Below are 27,454 nucleotides of genomic sequence, written 5' to 3'. Positions count from 1 at the left end.
TTGAGTAACTTACTACCCACTGTAAAAATTTCAGACAAATCGGTTGTTATAAAAAATTTAAAGGGAAAATGCCACAGTAACTGGACTATAGAGCTTTTTTAGGTATTTAATCCACGTATCCTTTTCTATGTGTTTTGGTTCTATTAGTTCCTTCACCTCCATTCTTTGATCGCTTAGGAAGCGCCATATTTCCTTTTGCAGATCGTAAAAATCATGTTCCATTTCTTTCGAAATGCGTTTTCAGGGATCATTTTTTATTTTTCTTACAAGTGCATGTGTTTCGTTTCTAATTGTCTTGTAATTATGGTATGCCTCCTATGTTTTGGTTGACATGTATATATGTGAAGTAATCATGGTAAATACAGCTACCCAGTTTTAGAAAAAATTGGTCATAAAATCAAAAATTCACACAGTGTAATTGAAAAATTACAGTAACTTCGTAACTTGCTTAATATATGTATAACAGATTTAAAAAGTACCAACAACTATATATACAGGGAAATAAAATTGCCTAACTACTATTTCTACTCTCTGGCTGTATGGCCAATTTCCTCTTTTTTGGTTAGTTTCTTGTAATTTCCAAATTAATAAACGATGCTTTATAATGATGACGCTGATAATAAACGATACGCGCCCACCCACTTTTGCTTATAAAAAAGAAGAAGAAGAAGAATACTGGTGACGTGAAACAGACCTAAACTAAACACTGAATATTTGGGAAAGGTCCAACAGCATTTTGGGGTAGATCGAATGAATTTATTAAAAAGTAAATATTAATTTGACAGTAACGTTCTCTCTGTTCTTTTCACTATTATGTATTTTCTATTCTACTTCGCGAAGAGTAAACTCTCGAAGCCCTGCACTCCACGTTTCCTTGAATTCCGGATTAAGATGGATGATTGAAACGACAAAAAAGGATACAATTAAGAATAAACATACTAGGGGAAGTCTAGGGGTGGCACCAATTGATGCCAAAATGAGAGAGCATAAGTTAAGATAGTTGGGGTATGTTCAACGTCAAGACGTTAGTCACCCAATACGCAGAATTGCAGATTTTCAAGTGCCTTGGCGGATTAGGAAAGGAAGGAAAAGATGGAGATGCTTAGGCAAGACATATGTCGGTGAAGGAGATTGATATTGGAGTGATCCAAGATGGACAATTATAGAAAAATATAATTAGAATGATGATGATTTGTATTTTGGAGAGTTAGGTTCAGTCAATCTATTTTTGACCTCAGTATATTTGGTTTAATTTATCTTATTTGTTATATCCTGTAAATATTTACTGGTCTATGAATATTATCTCTTATAACACTAGGGGAGAGTGGGGCACATTCGGCCTGGGGGCAGATTCAGCCACTGCAAATAAAATTTTAAATAAGCAGAATTTCGCGCCGAATTTTCGCTAGAAATGTAGCAACAATCCATCTTTACTTTAGTTGTTGGTATTTCTGCAATAAACAGCGTCCAAATATTTGTTTTGTTTTTAAGTGTGTTTTTTTAAGTTAAAGGTAAGTTTTTAAAAAATATATATTTTATGTGATTTAGATGTGATTTGTAAAAATTTGCTCATGTTAGGTTGAAAATCTCTAGTTTCAGAATATGCATTGACATAACCTCTAACTTTGACCAGAAGGTCACAATAAATTTTTCGTGCTTGCAAAGTCAGGTGGGGTACTTTCGGCCGGCCTAACGGGGTACATTCGGCGGTGGCCGATTGTGCCCCACACTAATTTAGTAGTAGTTTTAGTGATTATTTTGTATTACAGATGGTAAGAAAGTACCAAAATAAAACAGATCGAGCAAATATAAGTGAGCAGCGCATAAAAAATGCTCTACAAAATATCTTTTCAAGAAATATGTCAGAAAGAGAGGCAGCAAGAACGTTTCATTTAAAAAGACAAACTTTGCAATCTGGCATGAAAAAAATATTAAGAACAATGACGGTTGAAGAGTTTTTACAAAAGTGTGACGATAATGGATACGATAGCGAAAATGTAATAGTAGGTTAGTTGATTGTTCTTAAATGTGTTTGTGTTGTGTTTTAAATATTTTTTGATGTACTTGTTTGTCATAGATGAATAAATATATGTTTTTTAGTCAAGTACGCTTCAAGAAGTGTATTTTCTTCCTCACAAGAAGACATGCTAGTGGGTTACATAAAGCAACGTTCTAATATGAATTATGACTTAACCTACGAACAAATAAGATCAATGGTTTTTGACTACGCGAAGATTTTACCAAATTGAAAATATCCAGGGAGCTGGGATATAAATAAAAAGGCAGGAAGAGAATGGCTACTTGGCTTTATGAAAAGGCACTCTGATTTATCATTAAGAAAACCGAAAAGCACGAGTTTTGCAAGAGGTCTCGGATTTATTAAAACAAGAATGGAGAAATTTTTCCAAAATTACAAGACAGTGTTACAAAAATATAATTTTAGCCCTGATCGAATCTTTAACCTGGACCAAACAGGTGAAACAACAGTCCTACCCCCTTCCCAAATTGTAGCACCAAAGGGTAAAAAGCAAATAAGTCTAGAATCGTCGGCTGAAAGAGGTGAACTTGTAACAGTTGTCGGGGTTATAAGCGCCATAGGAAAATCATTACCACCGATTTACATATTTCCCAGGGTAAGAAATATCGAAGACTATTTATATGAGGCACCGTCTTTAAGTGTACAAGATAATATTGAAAAGTCGGGGATCGAGGGCGACGAAACAGTTCCGAGCAAAATTCTAAGTCCTGAATATGTAAGACCTTTCCCAATAGTTGAAAAACATCAAGATAAAAAAAGAAAAATTAAAGCAAACCGAGGAATCTAGAATTTATAAAGAAATCCCTGAAAAACAGCGATTGAAAGAAATAGAAAATGAAAAAAAAAAATAAAAGAAAAAGTGAAATCAGAAAAAGAGGACAGTAATCAAGGAAAGAAGCAAAAATTCTTAATCAATAGGGATGAGCAAGCAAAGAAAGCAAAAATCCAAAAAATAAAAAAAAGTTTTTGATGACAGCTCTAGCAGTGAATCGGAAGTCAGTATTTTTTGTGACGACTCGGATGACAATGAAAGTCTTGCATCTTTTGACTCCGGCGAGGAACTCATAAAAGACACTTTCATATTAGTAAAATTTGAACTGAAAACAACAGTGGTTTATTATGTTGGAAATGTGGTTGAAAAAATATGTGATTCTGAATATTTTGTCAAATATTTGCGGCGTGGGGGAAATTCTAATAAATTTTATTTTCCTCCAATAGAGGATACAGAGACCTTCGAAAAATCAAGTATTCATGCCAGACTTATCTAATTCTCTAAATCACGAAGAGATTCGACGGTGACATTTCACTACAACTTTGAAGGAATTGCGGTTAAGTAAATATCTTTGTTAGTTATTAGTTAATAATGTTTTTTAGTTCATTAGTTCTTTTTTGAAGTGATAATTCTCTTACTTTTCCATATTTTGTACGTTCAAAACAATGTTTGATAACGTTTCTTTTAATAAACTGCTTAACTTATGTCGTTATGGCGTAACAATGCCGTTTCTATATGTATACCTTAAAACATTGCGGCCCAAAGTGCCCCTTGGCCTGGCTGATTGTACCCCCACTTGGGTATTGGGGGCACAATCAGCCAGAGTGTAATATATATTTTATTTATTTATTAACAAAAATCTAATATATACTCAACAAAATTGTGTTACTTTTTAAATGGACAAAAGTATAAATTTTACTTTCTTGTTTGCAAATTAAATATAATGAAACATTTTTTGTATTTTTTTACCTAAAAACAATCATGGAGCCGAATGTGCCCCACTATCGCCTACTCTACTATGTATATTTAGTGTGTATTTATTTTCATTGTAAGATTTTTAATTAATATTTGTAAAGGAACATTCATACATGTTGAGAAATATCATTAAATATTTCAAAATATTCTGTTACGCATAAGTAACTTTATAAACTATATTAACTGTATTGTTAAGAATTGTAATTTTTTATTATCAAATACTCATTTGTGTAATAAACCATTTTGTACCAATCACGATGATACGTGACAGTACATCTACGACTAAAAAAGAATGACACAAGCACTTACTTTGATTGAAAACCCTCAAACTCTTCTTGCTGCTCGCTGATAGAGGCCTCGAGGTCAAGGTAAGATCCATAGTCCCCATCTTTGTACAACTGAAGCGCCGCATCATCCAACTGTAACAAAATAAACGCTTATTATTTTTCTTCAATACTTCAATAAATTCTGTATTTATGGTCACTTTACTCAGTGGCGTATAACGTACAAGTTATTTCCACTTAAATAGGAACAGTTAGTTAAAAAAGAAGAAAAGTCGATATTGGACTAAATTCCTAGAGTTACGTAATGTAACGCAGTGGTTTATGGAAAAATCGAAAAAGAGTACGATTTGAAGTTTTATTTAAGATAATACTGAACAAAAAAATAGTATTTAAACAAAATTCATATTATGTACACTCCGCCAAAAAAATATCGCATCACCTGCAATCGAAACTGCAAATTTCGTATTAAAAATAATTTAAAACATGGATTTTTTACTGTTGTTTTTTTTTTTGTTTTTTAGGCACGTAACAAGTATTAAAACAAAACGGCAGAATGTACGAAAAACAAAGATTTTATTTAATTTATTTCATAAATTAAAAGTAAGCGCACAAACAGCATTGAATAAAAAAAAATCAAAATCAAAAGTAATGATAATTTAGTAGACGTATTGCCTCCTCTAGCTCTTATAACATCTAGACAACATTGTGGCATACTTCCAATTAATCTTGTTATATAATCTTGATCGATATTATCAATCTAGATTATATTAGAGCTTAGATTATATACCTATCTAGATCGATATTATCTCTCGATTATCTACGGTTAACAACCGTTGCAGGTCCTGAAGAGTAGCTGGCGTCACATTACCAGATCTCACCCTCCTGTAAAGACGGTCCCAAACATGTTCTATTAGATTTAAGTCCGGGCTGTGCGCTGGCCAATTCAAAACTTGTAAATTTACCTCTTGAAGGTACTCGGTAACGATTCTTGCGACGTGTGGGAGTGCATTGTTATGCATTAAAACAAAGTCATTACCAATAAATGGGGCGTAAGGAACAACATGCGTCTCCAAAATTTCTCTAATGTACCTATTAGCAGTTAAGGATCCTCCATCTAGCTGTACCAATTCGGTTTGACCCCTAAGAGATATCCCGCCCCAGAGCATAATAGATCCTCCTCCAAAGTTTGTCGTCGGTCTTGTATAAACAAATCTTGACCCATCCGTAAATAGTATGTTACCCCAGTCGTCGATATTCCAGTTTACGTGCTCTCTTGCAAATGTTAAACGTGCTATACGGTGTTCCCTTGTAAGTCTCGGGACAGTGGCAGCTACTCTGGCCCTAATTCCAGACTAGATGTGCCTAACAGTTTCTGAAGACACACGTACATTTCGAGTCTCGGCTAAGTAATGTTGAAGTTGACTTGCAGTCACATGTCTTCGACGCAAAGCCTGAAGGACTAAAAATCTATTGCCAACATGCGTAGTTGCTCTTGACCGACCTCTACCAGCTCGTCATTCATAAAGACCAGTCTCTCGGTACCTTACTACTACTCGTAATACTGTCGACTGATTTACACCCACTAAATTTGCCACATATTTCTGATTCCTTCTGTCTTCAATGAGGGAAATTACTCTAACCACTTGATATCTCGTTAAATTTAAATTTATATTGTCACGACCTTCCAAACTCAATATTTAATACGAAATTTTAAATTAAACGGAAACTGTATACTTTCTACAAAAGTGAAATAAAGACTGATAATATAAAAACCAGACAAAATAGCAATTAACATTTTTTTTTATCTTAAACAGTAAGCTGTATTTACAAATTTCTTTTTAATATTTATTCTAGCCTTAATATTCTTACGGGCCAGAAAGAAATAATTTAAATTAACCAACTGCTGTCAGAAATATTTGCAATTTTATAAGTGATGCGATACTTTTTTGGATTAGTATATACTGTAGCAAAGAGGTCACTAATTTCGTTAAATAATCAAGTTTAAACAAACCTATTGTAAGTCATTATAGCGTTGATCCAAAATTATCAAATACCTGCACCCAATATATTTAGCCAACTCATCCGTATTTTCGCAAAATCAGCATGTTGTCCTGTTCACGTTATATATTCATGATAGCTAATTGAGCAGTGTCTAGCGAGTAGCTGTGAGTAACCTGAATTTCAGCCTTCTAAACCTGTAACGATATTTTTGCATAGCAAGCAGAAGGTTGTAAAAAAATTTTGCTCGCCTTTAAGCACGAATATTTTTATCCATTTTCATTATAAGATATCGCAGATTGGTTCTGATCTAATAAAATAAATACTAGCTGCTCCTTTAACAAAACTATCAGCAATTTTGCTATCAATAATTTCCTGAAACCCATAATAAAGTTACTTTGCTGGGATTTGTCAGTTCCTTTAGGGAGTGTTTTCAAATCTAAGTTGTTAAATTAGAGTCTTCAGTGTAGCTTAGCTGTCAGAGCCAATACATATTTGGTCATGCACTGCGGAGTTTTCCAAGCTACTTTTGATTTTAAAAGGTACTCTTGATTTTACAAATAAGAACACATAAAAGCATATTATGAAATAAACTCCAACAACAAAACCAAAGAAAGCAAAGGGCATATCGCAAATAGCTTACCTCGCAAGAAGTACATGATAAAGATCAATAAAGAATTTTTAAAAGAATGCTTTATTATTATTAGAAATAAAAATTAATTATCTTATTAGACCCTGAGACAAATTCTAGAGACAACACTGGAATACGGTGTCGACACGCACCACATATTTATAGACTACAAGGCAGCCTACGACTCTGTAAATAGAAGAGAATTGTTTAGAGGAATGATAGACCTAGGAGTACCAAATCAGTTGGTAAGGCTAACCAAACTAACCCTTGGAAAAGTTGAATGCAGAGTACGAATCCAGGGGAACTCTCTGAACCTTTTAAAACAAAAAACGGGCTACGTCATGGAGACCCACTCTCCTGTATACTATTCAATCTAGCTCTGGAAAAAGTAATACGTACGTCACAAATCACAACTACCGGTTTAATATATAACAACTCTGTGCAAATCCTAGAATATGCTGATGATATCAATATTGTTGGGAGAACGGAAAACGCAGAACGAAAGGCGTGCGTAGCACTAAAGAAAGGGGGTTTAATAATAAACACCAATAAGACGAAATACATGAAAATAGGTACGCGACCACAAATACTACGGCCACTTGTTATAGAAAACGACGCCATCGAAGCAGTTAACGAATTTGTATACCTGGGAACGCTCGTCAATACTGAAAATGACACTACCGCAGAGATAAACCGCAAAATTTGCACGGTTAATAGGTGCTATTTGGGCTTAATCTTCTTTTTAAATCTACAGTTATATCAAGAAATACAAAAGTAAAACTCTACAAAACAATAATATGCCCAGTCCTAACATATGGTTCAGAAACCTGGACTTTAACAAAAAGCAATGAAAACATGTTGGGATGTTTCGAAAGAAAAATACTAAGGTGAATCTATGGTGCGGTAAATGAAAATGGTGTCTGGAGCAGACGATACAACTTCGAACTCTATAGAATATAGCAGGAACCAGATATCGTAAAACACATTATGCTAGGACGTCTGAGGTGGGTAGGCTATGTAATGCGGATGGAGCAAACCAACCTAGCTAGAAAAACGCTCCTTGATAGACCTATTGGTCAAAGAAGAAGAGGAAGGCCCAGAACAAGATTCCTAGATAACATAGATCAAGATATGAGAAATATGGAAATACGTGCTTGGCGGGGAAGGCGATGGATACGGACGACTGGAAAAAAATTCTTGGGGAGGCTAGGACCCAAACAGGGTTGTAAAGCCAAAATGATGATGATCTTATTAGACATAAAAATCAAACTTGGGGAAGAAAATGCAAGGAGGTGGAATCATGTCTATGTGAAGCAAGTATTAGGAGGCTTGGAGATTTATAAGGAATATAAGGAGAGAGGACATTAATACAACAAACCCTTTTTTTGCTTTCTAACGTTGGTGAAGTTAGGTGTTAGTGTTCAGTATTTCAGTAATTGAAAGTAAAATTTTCGTATTTTCAAGTTTTTTATAAAAAAAATCAGCTCTTAGTATCATGGAAGTAGAAACAACTCCTGAAACTAAAGTTGAATCAACTATCGAAAATACACAAGAAAAACCAAATAATTTTAATCGGGGTGAACGCCGTGGCGGCGGCCAAAGAGGAGGAAGATTTGGTTGAGATAGCTAGAACCATGGTAGAAACCAGCATTTTTAAAATAGGCGTGGTAGAGACAGTTATGGAGGTGGTAATAGAAACGTAAAAGATAAAAATAATGGCAATGAAAACCGCCAAGAAGATAAAGGAGGAAATCGTCCTGACAGGAATCGAGAGGGCCGTGATGATCAAAGAGCAGATATGGGACAAGGACGAGTGGGAGGATGCATGAGACGAGGTTCTGAGGACAAATTTATAAAGAGGGTTCAACAAATGACTGGTCCGTTCTTTGATGTACCGCCTGTAAATTTGACAAAACGCAAGCTTAGCGACAGAAACAGATTGTGTATAAGTAACATAGGATCTGAAGTTACAGAAGGGGATATAACTGAACTGTTTAAACTCTATGGAGAAACCGAAGAGGTGTTTACAAACAAGGATAAAAATTTTGGATTCATTAAGGTAGATTACTATGCCAATGCAAAAAAGGCTAAGAGAGAGATCGATGGAACTGTTCTGAAGTCTCGCAATCTCAAATAAGGCTACAGTTAAAGTAAAGAATCTCACGGACTACGTAACCAACGAACTATTACACTACGCATTTTCTATATTTGAAGAAATCGAAAAGGCAACAGTCCGTGTTAATAAAAGAGGAAAACCCACAGGTGAAGCTATCATCGATTTTGTGCGCAAAGGATAAGCTTTACATGCAATCAGAAAATGTTCAGATAGTTACAGATTCTATTGTAGAAGCCTACTAAGAAGTAAATAACAACGATAGCGTTGAATACGCCATTCAACGATTAGAACCCCAAATACAGTTATGACCATTAAAATCACCTAGGATGATTCAAGGCTCAATCTCAATCGAGGGTATCTGTTCGATAAGCCTTTTTTTTAAATCTTTATATGTAGCTGAGGAACTAGATGGAAGGTGAGTGTTACATATAAAAATTGGAACGGGAGCGGTAATCTCTATAACTATAGCTTCACTGTTACTATTAAAAGGGAAAACATTTGCAACCAAAGATTTTTTAACAAGTGTCATAACTCCACCTGCAGAGTAATTATTGGTATGCACTCTATCTTTTCTAAAATTGTTAAAATATTTGGATTTATAGTTTTTATGAGACATAGTATTTCGGTAGAGAATTCAGGGAAGAGTTTTTTTTTGTAAGGTTGGAAGTCAATGGAAAATTCCATCTATATTCCATTGCAATAGTTTAGTGAATTATGTTATATACGGAAATATTAATTTACGGGCTAACCTGAGATGACTCGCCCTTGGATTCAGAGATGTCGTTACCCCAGTGTCGGATGTAGGGAATGTTACTGTTTGAATTAAATAGCACAAAGATTTTATTCTGGTCTGAGTTAGTATGTAAGTATCGGTGATGTCCCAAACCGCTTCAAACCGGTTAAAGTTAACTAGAAGCTCTATGATGGCTCTATAGAGTGTCAGTAGTTCAGTTGTGAGCCTTTACGCAGAGCAGATGGTATTTATAATGTTGTGTTCCGTGTAATACGAGTTACTTTGAGTTCTTCAAAGATGGATATTACTCCTACCAAGCGTGCTAAATTAATCGCTCTAAATAAACATACGTTTATGACTGTGAGAGATGTAACTAGGACAGTTGGTATAGAAAAATCACCTGTTTCAACAATTTTAAGAACATTTCAAGATTCAGGATGATCGTCGTCAAAATATATACCTTTAAAATATATATATTTAAAAGGTTTTGGTACGCTTCTGTTTTCGCTGATTGTATTCGCCTTTATAAACGTTATTATTTGTTAGTAGAACGCTTATTACAGAGCTACAACGCAGAACATGGATTTTGCGGTTTGCTATTCAGTGAATAAATGAATAAGACCGCATAATGAGTTGTAAAACTAGACAATCTGATTTAGAATCAACAAAAATTCATTGTTAGAACCAGAAGTAACTGCAAAAGAAAAATACACTCGGCGGACGGGACGAATCCAATTAGACTCATTTCTATTATATTGGCATAAGTCAGTGTTTCTTTATGGTGACTGTTTATTCGATATACCCAGAATACCATCTTTTGTTCCAAACTGATATTTTATATCCTTTATTATCGGTGCGGTGTCGGCCAAATACAAACTAATAGCTAAAGTTCAGATTATAAGCGTTTTTTCTTAAAATTTGTAATTTTTATTAAAAATGTTAATTTTACGAATATTTGTTTTTATTTATTTACTTTAGCATACTAGTCAAATTCTTTTCCTCTAAAGTACAATTTTAGACAGTTTCGGTCGTTAAAGAACTATTCTTCTTCTTTAAGTGCCATCCCCGCGACGAAGGTTGGCAATCATCATGGCTATTCTGACGTTCGAGGCAGCTGCTCTGAACAATTGCCTTGAGCTGCAACCAAACCACTCTCTCAGGTTCTTCAACCAGGAAACGCGTCTTCCTCCTACGCTTCTCCTACCCCCTACTTTTCCTTGAATTATGAGTCTCAAGATGTTGTATCTTTCGCCTCTCATCACATGTCCAAGATATTGCAATTTTCTTTCTTTTATTGTATTTTCCATTTTCCTCTCTCTGCCTATTCTCCTTAACACTTCTGTGTTCGTGACTCTATCTACCCATGGAATCCTTAACAATCTTCTAAATGTCCACATTTCAAACGCGTTAAGTCGATTTATTGTATTCCGGTTTAATGTCCATGATTCAGCTCCATAGTAGAGTACACTGTGTATATAGCATTTAATTAGCCTTATTCTGAGGGCCAATGTCAGATTTTTGCTGCATAAAATCTTTGTCATTTTCACGAAGTTGGCACGTGCTTATTTCTGCAGTATAATCGTTATTTTCTGTGATTATCGTTCCCAAGTAAGTATATCTTTTTACTCTCTCAATCTGCTAGCCGCCTACCGTTAATATTTCGTTTGTATTGTTGTTCTTGCTAAGTTTCATGAATTTGGTTGTTTTGATGTTAAGAGAGAGTCCGCATTCTCCACTATATCTTAATATTTTGTTCATTATTCTTTCTAAGTCTTCCAAGTTGTCGGCTATTATGACTGTATCGTCGGCATATCTAATGTTGTTAATTAAACTTCCGTTCACTTTTATGCCGACTGTCTCGTTTACAAAAGCTTCTTGTATGATTTCTTCAGAATAAGCATTAAACAATAACGGCGACAGTATGCAACCTTGCCTGGCCCCTCTCTTTATCTCCACTTCTTCTGACACTTCTCTTCCAATTTTCACATTTGATCGTTAGCTGTAGTATAAATTTGATATCAATGTTACATCCTTCACATCCAGATTCTTATTTTTGAGTACTTCTATAAGTCGGTCATGTTTTACCTTATCAAATGCCTTGTTGTACTCTAGTGTACTCAGAGTAGTGGCTATACCGCTCTGAGGAGACATAAAGAGGTCGAAATACGTATAGGCGGCTGTCGCTGCCCTGTATCAAAACAAAAATCTAATACCGTCATTATATTTCGATTAACATCCAAACATCTTTGGGTCAGCACGTTAAAAGAAAATAGTGCCTCTCTCGTGCCCACTCCATTCCGAAATCCACACTGGGAATCACTAATATCCATCTCCATCTTAGCGTGTATTATACTATGGATGATTTTTAGCAGGGTTTTAAGGTATGTGACATTAAACTGATCGTTCGATAATTATTACATTCTTTGGCATTTACTTTGTTTGGTAGACAAATAAATGTTGATGTCAGCATTTCACGTGGAATGATTCCTGTGGAATAGATTGTGTTCAGTAGTTGGACTAAAAGATCTATGTTTTTTTCATTGACCAGTTTTAGCAATTTATTTGGTATTTCATCTGGACCAGCAGATTTAATATTTTTCATAGACTTTAGTGCATGCATAACTTCTGTCTTTGTTATTTCGAGTCCCTCGTCTTTACTCTGATTATCTTCATATGTATTTTCCTGTCTCTGGTCATGGAATAATTCCTCTATATATTCTTCCCATCTTCCTAATTTTTGTTCGTCTCCACTAAAACATTTCCTTGTTTGTCCATAAGTATGCTTAAGGTTTTTTGTTTTGCTACCCCAGCTAATTCTTTAACTTTCTTATGGAGATTGAAGTTATCATATTTGTTTTGTAAGTCTTCTATTTCTTGGCATTTTCCAGCGAAATAAGTCTCTTTAGCTTCTCTTATTTTCCTTCTTATTTGATTATGCAGCTGTTGATACTGAGTTATGTTGATATTCTTTTGCCTTCTTCTGTCCTACATGATTTCCAAGATTTCTTCTGTCATCCAATCTCCTTTCTATAATTTTAATCCAGCAAAACGAGAAAACCCACCTTTATTAGTACTTATCCATACAATAGAATAGTAAGTTTCCCTTTCCATATCCTACTCTGATGTCGGGCTACATCAGTACCAAGTTCTATTATTGGATACTAGAAATTTTAATGGCTTTTAGACTGCGATGGTGAAAGCAAGGGAAAACTACGCCATTACTCTTCTCTAGTAAAGATAAAGCTCTCAGTCCCCGGAAGACTTTTGATAGTCAAAGGATGCTAAAAATGCCTGGGAGAAATTTACAAATTAAAACGTGAAACGTAAAAAGTCGTTTTCAAGCTAATGAATTACATCGTTTAGAAAAAAAAATAGTAAAAAATGAAAATCGATATTCTCTGAATTAGTGAGGTCAGATAGCCGTGTAATGGTAAATGTCCGACAAGCAATGGGATGTTATACTATTCTAGAATCGACAATCACCAGACCCATCCAAGCGGAGTCGGAATTTTGGGGAATGTAGTACAAGTCTATGCACATACAGATTAGAGTGAAGATAAAAACATCAGGGAATTTTAAGGTCATATTGAACTTATATTAAAATATTTTAAAAAACATGAAATACCTATTATCATGGGTGATTTTAATACAAAAAAAAACATTACAGTTTAAGAAAGCAACGAAGATAACTTTAAAAAAGTGATATATGGTTGAATACTCGAATAAATGAACGTTAATAAAATAAAACGCAGATATCGAGCACAGATATTTTTTAAATCTTGCCCAAGTATGTTCGCTCTCAGAGGACCTTCAGGGGCATCTGCAATAAGCCAAGTAACGTTTTTTCAAGTGAAGGAAAATTAATTATCTTCGAAAAAACCCGAAGTTGATGGTTGATAAAAAATTTTTTATATAACGTCTTATGACATACTTTATCAAAATTATAGGCTATTCAGCACTTTTATGAATGTCATAAATATTAAATAATACATTTACACAACACTAGACAAAGGAAAAACAGTTTAAATTTTTTTTATTTAAAGAAGCTACATAGTGGGCGGCATCAGGGGAGAGAATGGCTCCTTATCTCAAAGGAAATGTTAAAGTGACATCTGACATATGACAACTTGAATGAGCAGTTACAATCATGGTGATTGTGCACATTTCATAATTGTTTCAAATCATTAACCAAAAGACCAACTGACACTAATAAAACTAATAAAAGTCAACTAATAAAATATGAAATTTTCTGGATTGCTTTATGTAGATTGCATAATCCAGATCTCACACTCACTTGCTAAGGTCAAAATATCAAAAAATGTACCTAAGAAGGAAAAACAGATTTTGGAGAAGAAAAAGATCCTGAAAAAAAAACTATACCAAGAGAAAAAAGCACTATACCAAGCTTCATCATATTAATGCCAACCTTAAAATTACTTATGATCAAATTGTGCAACAACATCCTTGGTTTTTTATTAACGACTCCTTTAGCCACATAGACGATGAGGTCTCCCGCTTACAATCCACCAATAAGAGAAGTCTTACCAACAAATTAAACCGTTTGATTTTGCAAAAACAACGCACAAGTACCTCAACACTTACGCATAAGTTTTCAGGTCACAATTTCATCCTAGAGTCTTAAATCTAAGTAACACTAACTTTTCAGAGGATGAATTCTATTTTTTAGGATTAGGCTTTCTTGTCAGAATTTTAGGTTACCTGACTCAGTGCTAGGAGGCTTTGCAGTGGATATTCTGATAGAAGATATGACAAACAAAGCTGAAATTAAACAGTATTTGAGAAACTCTTGCATTAGCTTACTTCAACAACAACAATGTAAGTATAAACGTAATTTTCATAGAAATCACCCTTCTTTAAAAAAACAAAACGATTTGCTTAAATCAATTAAACAAAAAATCAATAAAGATTCTGTAGTACTTAGCAAGGCTGATAAGCTCTTCTCAATACCTAGAGAAAGTAGAATCTTTCCTTTCAGATAACAGTTTTGTAATTTTGGAAAAAAAGTTTAGTTGACACCTTTACTAATAAAACAAGAGCAATAGTTAAAACAAGTAAGTATAAAACGTTATATAAAAATTTTTTTATCAACCACCAACTTCGAGTTTTTTGGAAGTTAATTAATTTTCCTTCACTTGAAAAAACGTTTCTTGGCTTATGTGAGATGCCCCTGAAGATGCTCTAAGAGCGAAAGTACTTGGGCAAGTTTTAATAAAAAACTGTGCTCAATATCTGCCTTTTATTTGAATTCAGAGTTATCTTTAAAAAAAGACCTGTCAAATCATCAATCAATTAATTAATTCCATTGAAAAACTGTTGTATAACACTAATTTTTTATCATAGTGGATGAAAAAACAGATTCTTCTGGACGATATATTATTCATGTGCTAATTGGTATGTTACATGACGACCTAAATTATAAGCCGTTTCTCATCGCTTCTCAGAAATTTAAAAATACCGGCAGCGCCATGTTATAAAAAGAATATAGGAAATTGCCTCGGAAATCCATTTTGACAAGATAGGGATCGTGGCTAGACGGTGCTTTTTTTAAATTATTAAATGTAAAAAACTGCCAATATTGTTTCTGTTCTCCACACTGATTATTAATTTATTACAATGTTAACTAAACTATTACAGTGTATAAATAAATGGACACGAAATAGAAAAAAGAATGGAACAGCCACATAAGCAGAATGGAGGAGACCCGTGTCATCAAAATAGAAAGAGATAAGTCTCCAATCGGCAGAAGAAGTATGGGACGACCGCGTAAAAGATAGACTGAGTGACAACCTTCCACAGAGGTATTAATCCGTCAATGAACAGAAGCAGAATTGCTTATAAAGAGGAAGAAAAAAAAAGAAAAAGTTAACTAAACTATAAAAATGAGGGGATCTATTACTAAACTCTGAATGTAGTACAAAAGTTTAGAGAAGATGCAAATATAGTCTTCAGATTTCCGGCAAAAACCAGAGATATTCATTTTCTGATTTATTAATGGATAACCCCAACACGTGCAAACTACATGAGATTTATTGGCGCGGTTATCTCTACTGCGAAGAAAACTATACCCAGAGGATATCGTAAAGAGTACGTCCCAGGTTGGGATAAAAAATGTGAGCAATTGTATCAAAAAGAAAACAAAAGCCAAGTCCGAGAAATTGAGGACGAACTATGACAGTTTGGATGCAGCCAGACGACAAAAATGGATGGAAACTGTAAAAAAATTAGACTTAAGTAAATGTAAATCAAGCAAAAAAGCATGGTCTTTACTTAGAAAACAGAAACTGCCAGACTTTGAACTGACCCGCAATATATGGACAACGCTAAACAGAATAAGAACAAGCAGCGGTAGATGTGCTGACAGCTTATCTTCTTCTTCATGTGCCGGGCTCGATTATTGAGCGTTGGCTATCAAATTGGCTATAGTAATTTTGTTGACGGCAGCTCAGAAAAGAGATGCAGAGGATCTGTTCAACCAATCTCTTAGGTTCTTCTTCGACCTGGCCCTCTTCTTCCGTCTACCTTGCCTTGTATTATTAAATGGAGTATATTATATCTCTCTGGGTGGCGCATAACATGGCCCAAATATTCAAGTTTGTGATTTTTAACTGTTTTGACGAATTCCGTAACTTTTCCCATCCGATGCAAAACAACTTCGTTACGAACTCTATCCACCCAACTTATTCGTAGGATTCTCCGATACACCCAGATTTCAAAGGCAGCTTATATAGATGGGGAAAAGCCCTTACTCCTGAGTGTGACTGAGCTGCGCAACCACAGACCGTCCGTCACATTGTTGAAGAATGCCCCCGAAGGCGATTCGAGTTTTCGATGAGTTCCTGAAACTTGTTTGTAATATTCCATGTATTTTCCACGTTTTATATTGATTTTTAATTATGTGTTCTTATTGTATGCCATACGATAAATAAATCAGATTTATTTACAACTTAATCACTAAGGAATCTATCTCCATTTCAATACCATGACAAGCTAATGAAGACTGCCGCTTGTAGAATTCATATTTAACACACTTGTTGATAGATGAGATTTCTACATTAAAAGATCTTTGCTAAATGGATATAAAAATAAATTTCATTTTTAATATTGAGGGAGAGACACGGTGGAAAGTACGACAATTGAGTATACAGTGTGTAAAAGCCAAATGGAATAAATTCATTATTTAGGTTACTGTACATATTTATAAAAAATCCCGAAACACGTCAAATTTAAATTATAACTTACATTCTTTAACGTGAAAATGCAACCCCTGCCTTCAACCCCCTTAGAATGACAGGTACAACCCCCAATTTTTAAAATAGGAAGTATAGGCTTGTGATATATCGTTTGAAAGGTCTTTTCATTCTCCATTCAAAAATGTTGGCGCATTCAAGTTTATTAAGATTAATTAAGATAAAATAAATTAAAATCATGTGGTTATCGAAATTCGCTAAAATATACTCAAAACTTATTTCCCGTTTAGGTCTTAATAACGAGAAAGTGAACAAAAACCATAGCAATGTGATTTTTAGATGGTAACCATTAAAAACCATTAAAGAATTTCCGTGGCAACGTTATTTTAACACGCAATAGTAAATTGTTTTATTTAAGTTGTGAGTATTTTAATTTAAGTAAAAAGTTAGTTCAATTCAATTCTGAAAAATGGTTAGATTAACGGAAATGCATAAAATAACAGTTTTACAAATGATTGGTTACGGAGATAACACCCGAACACAACATGAAGTAACTCGCCTATTTCATGAGAAATTTCCTAATTTACCGCCTATATCCCAAGGAACAATAAGTAAAATAGAGAAGCAGTTTCGCGAGTTTGGTCATGTAAGGCAGATAAAAAAAGCAGCTGCCTATGCACTGAGTGATGAACTCAAATTAGATGTGTTGCTTGAGTTTCAGGAAAATCCACATACATCGAGTAGACAGGCATCCACTACATTCAATGCTAGCCATACATCGATAGTAAACATATTAAAAGAAAATAAATTGCATCCCTATAAGATGATACCTACTCATGGAAGACGATTTTGATAGGAGAACTTTTTTTTGTGAGCAAATGATGGACATGTTGGATAACAATATTATCCAATTAGAAGACGTTATGTTTTCTGATGACTGTACTTTTTCACTTAACGGTCATGCTAATCGGCAAAATTGCCGCTAATGGGCCACGGAAAATCCTCACTGGATGAGAGAAGAACACACTCAATACCCTCAAAAGGTTAATGTTTGGGCAGGGATTGTAGGAAACAATATCATTGGTCTCTTTTTCATTGAGGGCAACTTGAATGGCAACAATTATTTGGCACTACTTCAAAATGATGTCATTCCAACGTTGGCAAATTTATATCCTGATCCAGGAAACCCTCAAGTTCCGGCGAATACGATATGGTTTCAGCAGGATGGAGCACCACCACATTACCAACTTAATGTCCGGCAGTACCTCGATACAATATTTCCAAATCGGTGGATAGGGAGGCGAGGATCGATTGAATGGCCAGCGCGATCACCTGATCTTACATTATTAGATTTCTTTTTATGGGGATATGTGAAGAGCCATGTGTACAAAACTAAACCTTTTGATTTAAATGACTTAAAAGTACGAATAACGCTTGCGATTAGGTCGATCACGCCTGTTATGTTAAATAATGTTAGAAGACAGTTTTATTTGAGATTAGGATGTTGCCACGACGTTCGCGGTGAACATTTTAAACATCTACTTCATTAACATTCATAGTTCTTTTTCGTGTTCTACATTTTATTACGTTTTGCATTACATTTTAGTTTTTGATTGTATTGTAGCGAATTTCGGTAACCATATGATTTTAATTTATTTTATCTTAATTAATCTTAATAAACTTGAAAGCGACAACATTTTTGAATGGAGAATGAAAAGACCTTTCAAACGATATATCACAAGAATATACTTATTATTTTAAAAATTGAGGGTTGTACCTGTCATTCTAAGGAGGTTGAAGGTAGGGGTTGCATTTTCACGTTAAAGAATGTCAAGTTATAATTTAAATTTGACGTGTTTCGGGATGTTTTATAAATATGTACAGTAACCTAAATAATGAATTTATTTCATTTGGCTTTTACACACTGTATGATAAAAAGATATGGCTTGAGGAATAAATTCAAAGTGTTTTTGAATTTTCTTCAGGAAAAATGTGACTTAAAGACACCCGACTAGTGTCGTTTGCGATGCCGCACCCTGTACACTAAAACCAATGATAGGACTTAATGTAGCAAACATTATTGATAGATAGTCCATAACCGTGTTAGATTTATGTCTGTTTTTACTTTCGATGATTTATATTTTCGTTACAACTAATTCAAATGGTTGATAAAATATAGCTTTTCCCTAGGAGCAACTATGTTATTACTTTAAGATTTTTAAAACAATTTAATGTTTAGCTATGACATCTTTGTATTAAATGCTTGATTTACTATTACCATAAATAGTAACTTGATTTATGTACCTCCTTAGTTTATTTCCAAGCTATAACTCTTGATACTTTTAACGGGAGATTGATTGGTGAATCAAATAGAAATTGTTTGCTAACAAAAGAAAACTAAAAGATGTAACTCTTTAGTTACTCGAACTATATAACTATAGAATACATTATAATAAAGCTACATATTAAAGTAAAAAATATGAAGACTAAGATTTAACGGCACGTTTTTCTTCCATCATTATTTTCTTTACCTTTATCCCTATGAGGAGCCAGCTTCCATAATTACATTTCTCTGAATTTTTATCTTTCTATCTAGGTAACATTACGTTATGAAATGTTAAGATTTTCTTTGGGTTTCCTCTCCTTCTCCTCCTAGGAACTTGCATTTTAACAATAATTCGAAGGGTACAGGTCCAAAAGGGGGCAAGTCACAATTTTTCTTAAATCGATCTAGTGTTGCCATCTTGTAGTAATTTTAACATAGAAGTGGCCAGCGGCTTGTTACACGTCCTAAAAGCGCCTAGTTCCCGTGAAATGCTAATTATAATTTACGCATACACCGCCAATAGGGGCAAGTCCTCATCAGACAGGTCCCAAAAGATTTAAGTCCATATAAACAGCTGATAAACGTTGATCTAATACGCGCAGCTTAGAGTTAGGATCGTCGGTTAAGCTAGCGTTTTCATTGTTTTCCAAGTGATTTAAAGTAAATAACAATAAATATAGAAAAAATAGTACCTAGTGGAAATGAGAAGTAGTGCTTAGACATAATGACTAAAAAAAGAGGAAAAAGCACGGCAGAATGAGAGATGTCATGAAAAAAATTAGACTGCAGGGTCACGAAGTAGGTGCAACCTGTAATTGTCGTAAACAATGTTTTCAAAATGTGCCTGAAGAAACAAGAAAAACTGTACTCAAGAATTTTAACACAATGACTTCTATTAATGAGCAGAACTCATACTTATGTGGATTGATTACAGTGCTCCCTATTCATGGTATGATCATCACAAAAGAAGGCAACGTAGACGACACAATTGAGGAGAAAAACAACCAAGCAAGAAAAGCAATTTCCCTTCTCAATAGTATCCTTTGGGATCAATCAATCTTTAATAATAACAAGCACAAGATATATAACACAATCATTAAAAGTATAATTACCTACAGTAGTGAAGTATGACAAATAAAGGAAAGATACAAGAGAAAATGGCAACGGAAATGGATTTCTGGAGACGTTCAGCTGGAAAATCTAGACTAGAAAGAGTAACGAACAACAGAATAAGAGAAATTATGAAAGTAAAACATACAATAGTACACAATATTGGTACCCAACAACTCAGATGGTACGGTCATGTACAGAGAATGTCTGAAGAACGTCTCCCAAAACAAGTCTTAATTTGGACCCCTCACGGTAGAAAAAAAAAGAGGAAGACCCCGCCTTAGTTGGAGACAAGGTATTAATACAGAAATGAAAGACAGAGACATAGAAGAAGACTTACGGATGAATCGAGAGGAGTGGCAACTGAGTACCTGAAGACGTAGGAGAACGTTTTAAACCGATCTATATATACTTCCTATTCGCCGAAGAAGGCCTAGGAAAGATGACGTGTCCCAAACATAACAACAAACGATGTTTAATATAAGAGCCAGCTGAACGTTTATGCCTTTATTGTCGACATTCTATCTACAGCAAACAGTGTGTTTTACATTTACCCGGAAATACTTGACAAAAAGGGAAGCGACGATGTATGCTCAATGCTGAATGACTTTCTATGGAATTTTTGCGATGTACAAGTAAGATCGCTTGAACTATTCTGCGACTCGTGTGGGGGACAAAATAAAAATTTCACCATGTTTCGATTTTTGCATTATATTGTCCACAATACACGGCAAAAATGCCGGACGGAAATCTCAACGACGACCTATGCAACGAAATAAGGACCTGAATAATGGAAATAATGATCTTAATGTATTTACCTGGAACGTTCGCACACTTAACGAATCTGGAAACATCCGCAAACTGTGTGACATATTAGCACAATATAATGTTGATATTACTGCAATACAAGAAGTACGATGGACAGGCCATAGCATAATCCAAAAAGCAAACTACAATATATACTATAGTTGCCATAAAACCAGACATGGATTTGGGACAGCCTTTATAGTCAATAATAAAGTCAAGCACTTGGTTATAGATTTTAAGCCGATAAATCCGCGAATGAGCTGCTTAAGGATCGGGGGCAAGTTTTTTAATATTAGCCTTATTAATTTACATGCCCCCAACAGAGGACAAGGAAGACGAAGAAAAAGACAATTTCTATGATGAATTAGAAAGAAGATATGACAATTGTCCCAGAAATGACATTAAAATAGTAATCAGTGATCTGAACGCAAAAATCGGAAGGGAAGAAATATATCTACCGCACATTGGTAAATATAGTCTCCATAATAATACTAATTCGAATGGACACCGAGCAGTCACCTTCGCAGCCTCAAAGAACATGATCGTAGGAAGCACATGTTTTCTACACAAAAAAATACATATGGGGACTTGGACCTCGCCTGATGGATTAACGAACAACCAAATTGATCATGTGATCATAGATGCTAGACACTTCTTCAACCTTATGGATGTCCGCACCTATCAAGGCGCCAATATTGATACCGATCATTTTCTAGTTGGCACAAGAATTCGGGCTAGAATCTCAAATGCAAAGAAGGAGAGAAGTACTAAAACAAGGCGCCTTAATATTGAACTCCTCAAAAACCCGCAAACGGTAGAAAGGTTTCAAAACTATATCGAAACTAAATACATAACTAAAGAGAATCTAACAATTAGTGAACAATGGGAAATGTGTAAAAATTACATTCAAGACGCAGCAAATAGCATTCTAGGACCGCAAAGAGCACCACCACGCAATGAGTGGTTCGATGCTGAGTGCGAGGACATTACAAGAAGAAAGAACAATGCATATAAACTGATGCAGCAAAGAAGAACCCGAGAAAAAGAACAAAAATATAAAGATCTCAGAAGAGAAGAGAAGTACATCCATCGGAGAAAAAAGCTAACTTATGAAAGTAGAATATTGGAAGAACTTGAGGCATTAAAAAAGGAAAATCAAACAAGAAAATTCTATAAAAATCTAAATAAAGTAGGAAAAGAATTTAAACCAAGGATCGGACTATGTAAGGATAAGGAGGGGCATATACTACATACAAAAGAAGAAGTATTGAAAAGGTGGGTGGAACACTATAAAGAACTACTTACTATCGAAGTAGAAGATCCAAATCAACCACCCCCAGGAGCAAACAACAATACATCATTGGAGTCTCCATCAATTCAGGAAGTACTGGATGCAATAAAACACCTAAAAAATAATAAATCTCCAGGAAGTGATGGTATACCCGCGGAACTTATTAAATGTGGAGGTGCTACTCTGACTAATCATATATATAAAATTATACTGAGAGCCTGGAATGAGGAACAAATCCCAGAAGCGTGGGTTATTGGGATCGTTTGCCCGCTACACAAAAAGAGCGATCAATTGGAATGTAGAAACTATAGGGGAATAACCCTCCTTAAAACAGCATACAAAATATTTTCGAGTATTTTATATGGTCACCTGAGTGCATATTCAGAAGAGCTTCTTGGCGAATATCAAAGTGGTTTTAGGCCTGGTCGATCAACAACAGACCAGATCTTTGTGCTAAGGCAAATACTGGAAAAAACCAATGAATTCAATATCGATACATACCATCTTTGGTATGAAGCCATGGATAAATTCCACATCCCCGATAAACCGATAAGATTGGTTAAGCCTACAATGCGTAAAGTTGTTTGCAAAGTCGAAATACAAGGCGAACAATCACAGGCATTTAAAACGCATGTTGGGTTGCGACCGGTAGATGCGCTGGCGTGTCTCCTTTTCAACATAGCTCTGGAAAAGGCGGTCGGGGATGCCCAAATAGATAACAGAGGAAACATTTTTAATAAATCATCCCAAATTTTGGCATATGCAGATGATGTTGACATAGTTGCACGCACAACACGCAAGCTAGAAGAAATGAGGTAGTGAGTAAATGAGGAGAAAACTAAGATAATGGCATCAACACCCAACAATAGAGCCAGAAACATCGGCCACTAATTCACGGTTAATAGCTCTACCTTTGAACTGGTGGATAAATTCACATACTTAGGCTCCCTGATCACCAAGGAGAACGTCATGACGGGAGAAATCAAGCGAAAAATAATCCTAGCAAACAAATGCTATTTTGGACTGAGTAGACATATGAGAAGCAGAAACTTAAGCCAAAAAACAAAAATAACCATATACAAAACCCTTATACAAACAGTGTTGACATATGGGTCGGAGACATGGACCATTTCCAAGGCAGATGAAAATCTCCTGCTTATATTTGAACGAAGGATCCTGAGAAAAATATTCGGTGGCATCTGTGAAAATGGTGTTTGGAGAAGGAGGTACAACTACGAGATATATCACAGATATAAACATATATTTGGTGGTAAAGACGTAATATCCTTTATAAAAATAGGAAGACTAAGATGGGCAGGACATCTGGCAAGATCACAGCAGAACAACCCTCCTAGAAGAATCCTTATGTCAACCTGTGGGAAGTAGAAGTAGGGGTAGGCCAAAACTCAGGTGGAGGGATGGTGTAGATGAGGATGGTAGACAAATAGGCACAGCAAACTGGCAACAGTTGGCAATGGATAGAACTGACTGGCGTAATAGACTTGGGAAGGTCGAGGCTCTTTTGTAGGGCAGTAGCACCACTGATGATGATGATGTGTCTCATTAATTACCCCAAGTAACTGATCTAATCAACAGAGTTCATGATAACCATCAATAATTTATCAATAACTGGTTTTAAAATTTAAATTTCGTTTTGTACAAAATAAACATTTGGTGACTTAGCTCTTTATGGACCTGTACCGTTCATTTACATTGGGTGATGAGTATCTTGACATTCATCATACCCTTTCTTAGCCAATGCTCTCTCATTTTAGCACCAAATTTGTTATTTCTCTTTATTTTTGTTATTAGTTGCCATATATTGAATTCCGTACACCATGGCTGGTCTTCCTAGCTCTCTCTCAAGCAGGTTCCTATCGTTTATCCATCTATCGCATACCAATAGAGTATGTGAAACAGTGTTCGATATTTCACAGTAAAGACATTAATTATTTTGCCCTTTTTAAAATCTTTAAAGGTATGCCCTGAAGCAGCCATGTCCTGTGACCATCGATATCAGAAAGTAATTTAAACCCAGATTAGGAATCAGCGACTTCGTCCACTGCAACACTGTTCTCATTTAGTCCCATTCCTCTTGTCACACGATAGTGGACCTCTCCCTTTCTCTCTTTTTGAAACGTTCTGTTGCTATGTTCAGCGCCTTAGCAGAGACTGTTCTATATGCACATACCACCCTTAACAGACTCTTGTTATCTGATATATTGAAAGTGATTTCAAAGAAAATTTATTCAAAAGAAAGGAAAAAGATTCATTTAAAAAAGGGATTACTACTTTTGGGAAGGGATAATTTTAATCAGGATTCGGCTGGTGTAGAAGTCTATCATCCGGTCTAAATCTGGTTAATAGATTCTTTAAATTAGTAGTACATTCTTATATACCAAGCCAAATCAAGTGGTGTGTTGCTTTCAGGTAAAGAACATTTATTTAACAATATATTTTAACAACTTAGTTACTTTATAGAATTTAATAAAAACATTTGTTATAAACAGTGCATAATTCATTATTCTTTCTTCATATTTAATGTTAATTGATCACTTTAGTGTAGTCTCTATTTTAAACATGTACACAGTTTTTTTTATTTTTAACACAGTAAATCCATTGCAAAGAGGACTTAGGTTAGTTGAGACCATTCTCACGTTTTTGTGACATAAACTTCATTGACATTTGATATGATGTTTGATTATTTTATTTGAGTACTCTTTTAAAGAATTGTTCTCTTCCCTGTTATTCTTTGTCTTTAAGTATCAACCTTTCTCGTGTTTCACACCAATATAAACGTCCCCACCCATAATCTACCAGGACTGAGCAACGGTACCTTCGAGCATATAGTGTGACAGTGTTCTGAGTTTATTTCTTAATCTAGTTCACATGTATGGTAACTGTGACAAATCATACATCGGACAGACTAATTAAAGATTATAAGTAAAATGAGAAGAACATCGAAAGGAAAAAAATACGTCATACGTTCCAAAACATATTATAAACAAAGGATATAAAATAATCTAAATCACACAACAGTGCTAGCTAACATTAAAAATAGGGCGAAACTTTATACGCCAGAGAAGCAATAGAAAATAGAAAACATCCAAAAAATTTAAACAGAAGACATGATGCTCAAAGACTGTCAACGGCATGGAAAGTACCTAACCCTAAAGGTAAATGAATAAAAAGAAATAATGGGAGAAAAATCGAAAAAATCTTAATGCTGCCAGGCTCTTTGAACTTATTAATGTTTTACAGAAAATAATAGACAACTGAACTCAGTATATTGTCGTTAACCTCTTTGTCCATCGCATTGAATACAGTTTGCATCTGTCACATTATGCAGTTCATCTTGATAGAATTGCAGAAAGGTTTTTATGGCAAATTACAAATGAATCTTGTCAATCCCACGTCATACGGTGAGAAGTAGTCAACGTCTGCATTACCATAATATGTACATGGCGTCGTAAATATTGCGGAATTACGACATGTATTAATATTTAGATTTCATAAACGGTTCGGTGAATTATGCGGAATAGCATTATTATTCAACGAGTCCTTGCAAACTTCTTTAGGTTACAGACCTCGCTTAACCGGCAGCGTTCGATTTTGATGCGGATATTATCATATCTGCCTATAACAACTCTAAAGATTTAACTGAGATTGGTAATCACGATTTTCTATGAGATTAATATATCTAATTTTAATCTAATAACCAAGTATGTTACAAACGTTTGATTTATATATATATATATATATATATATATATATATATATATATATATATATATATATATATATATATATGTAAGGTTTTTTATCAGCAAACTTTAAAATAAACTCAACTGCGTTTCTCTGTAAAAAAGTAAACTTTATTATTTTTTGTACAATAATAATTATTAACAAATACATTACCTGTAAAAAAGAAACAACATTTAAAGCTTATATTCTAATTTTACAAATTACAGGCAAAAGTAATAATGGCCAGACAATTGACAATCCTAAGATTAATGAATTGTCACTGTCAAAACACCTCACAAGTATGTCTAACATAAAAACAAAAAGAAGAACTTAATGTTTTGACAGTGGCGTAACAAAATGAGAATATAAATAGAAACATTATTAAAGGAAAACAAAACAATAGTTTTTCTTTACATCTCCCCCCTTGGAGAAGAAGTTTTAAAACAAATATTGAACGTTCACTAAATATTTGTTTTCAATACTGGAGTAAGCTTAGTGATATGAAAGAAGTTTGATTCTGTTTTCCTATGCCCAGTATCAATTTCATAAATTGAATTGGAAATCTTCTTTAATATTTTGTATGGTCCAATCCTTAATTCATCTAACTTCTTTCTATTTAGGCGGTTACCGTTCTCCACATATACTAAATCCCCAATGTTTAAATGAATTTCCTTCCTATGTAAATCGAACTGCTTTTTATTATAATTATGTGATTTTTTTGTATTTTCTAAGGCAATTGTTCTATCTAGTTCGAGATCAGCATGTGCGACTTTAGATGATAATTCATGTGGCAGGATGCTTATATTTTCTCCTTCTATTAAATATTTTGGTGCAAATTTTGTGATGGTATGTTCAGTTTCATTATATTTCTCTACACATTTTTGAGCAATTGTTGTCCATGCTGTTTTCCTGCCACCTTCATTTATTTTGCATCTAATTTTATTAACCAATGTTTGATTTAATCTTTCATTGATACCGTTTGAAAATGGTGCATCAACAGCAGTAAATATCATTTTGATATTATTGATCTGTAGGAAATCTTTGAATTCTTTTGAGTTGACTCCAGGATATTGATCAGTCATAACAGTTTTAATTTTGTGATCTTGTGTTACCATTTTAATTATCTTTATGAAGTCATCAGAGTTTTGTGTTTTTGATGTCAAACAATAGGCATATCTTGAGAAATGGTCTACTAATAGATGAAGATATTTTTTTGTTGAATGAGATCCTCCAAAACCACCAATGGTGTCAATGGAGACAATTTCAAATGGATATGTAGCTGGTCCTAATTGTGACATTAAACCATAGTTAGGTTTCCGTCTTGATTTATTTTTAATGCAGATATCACAGTTATCACATATTTTCTTAATGTTTGTAGTCATATTTTTGGCTGTATAAAATGGTGATATTTTATTTAACAT

General features: G+C 34.5%; 1 protein-coding gene across 6 annotated transcripts in view; it reads right to left on the bottom strand.

Annotated features, from left to right (window-relative positions):
- The window catches only part of Fhos (Formin homology 2 domain containing), a 782,871-nt gene that overhangs the window by 281,166 nt on the left and 474,251 nt on the right, over positions 1 to 27,454 (bottom strand). For all 6 annotated transcript variants that reach the window (XM_072543993.1, XM_072543991.1, XM_072543994.1 and 3 more), the window contains one exon: positions 4,095 to 4,204. In XM_072543993.1, the coding sequence (XP_072400094.1) occupies positions 4,095 to 4,204 (110 nt within the window). The remainder of the gene's footprint in view (positions 1 to 4,094; positions 4,205 to 27,454) is intronic.

The sequence above is a fragment of the Diabrotica undecimpunctata genome, chromosome 9 (assembly GCF_040954645.1).
Source record: "Diabrotica undecimpunctata isolate CICGRU chromosome 9, icDiaUnde3, whole genome shotgun sequence".
Classification (NCBI taxonomy): Eukaryota; Metazoa; Arthropoda; class Insecta; order Coleoptera; family Chrysomelidae; genus Diabrotica; species Diabrotica undecimpunctata.
This window is presented reverse-complemented; position numbering and strand designations above follow the sequence as displayed.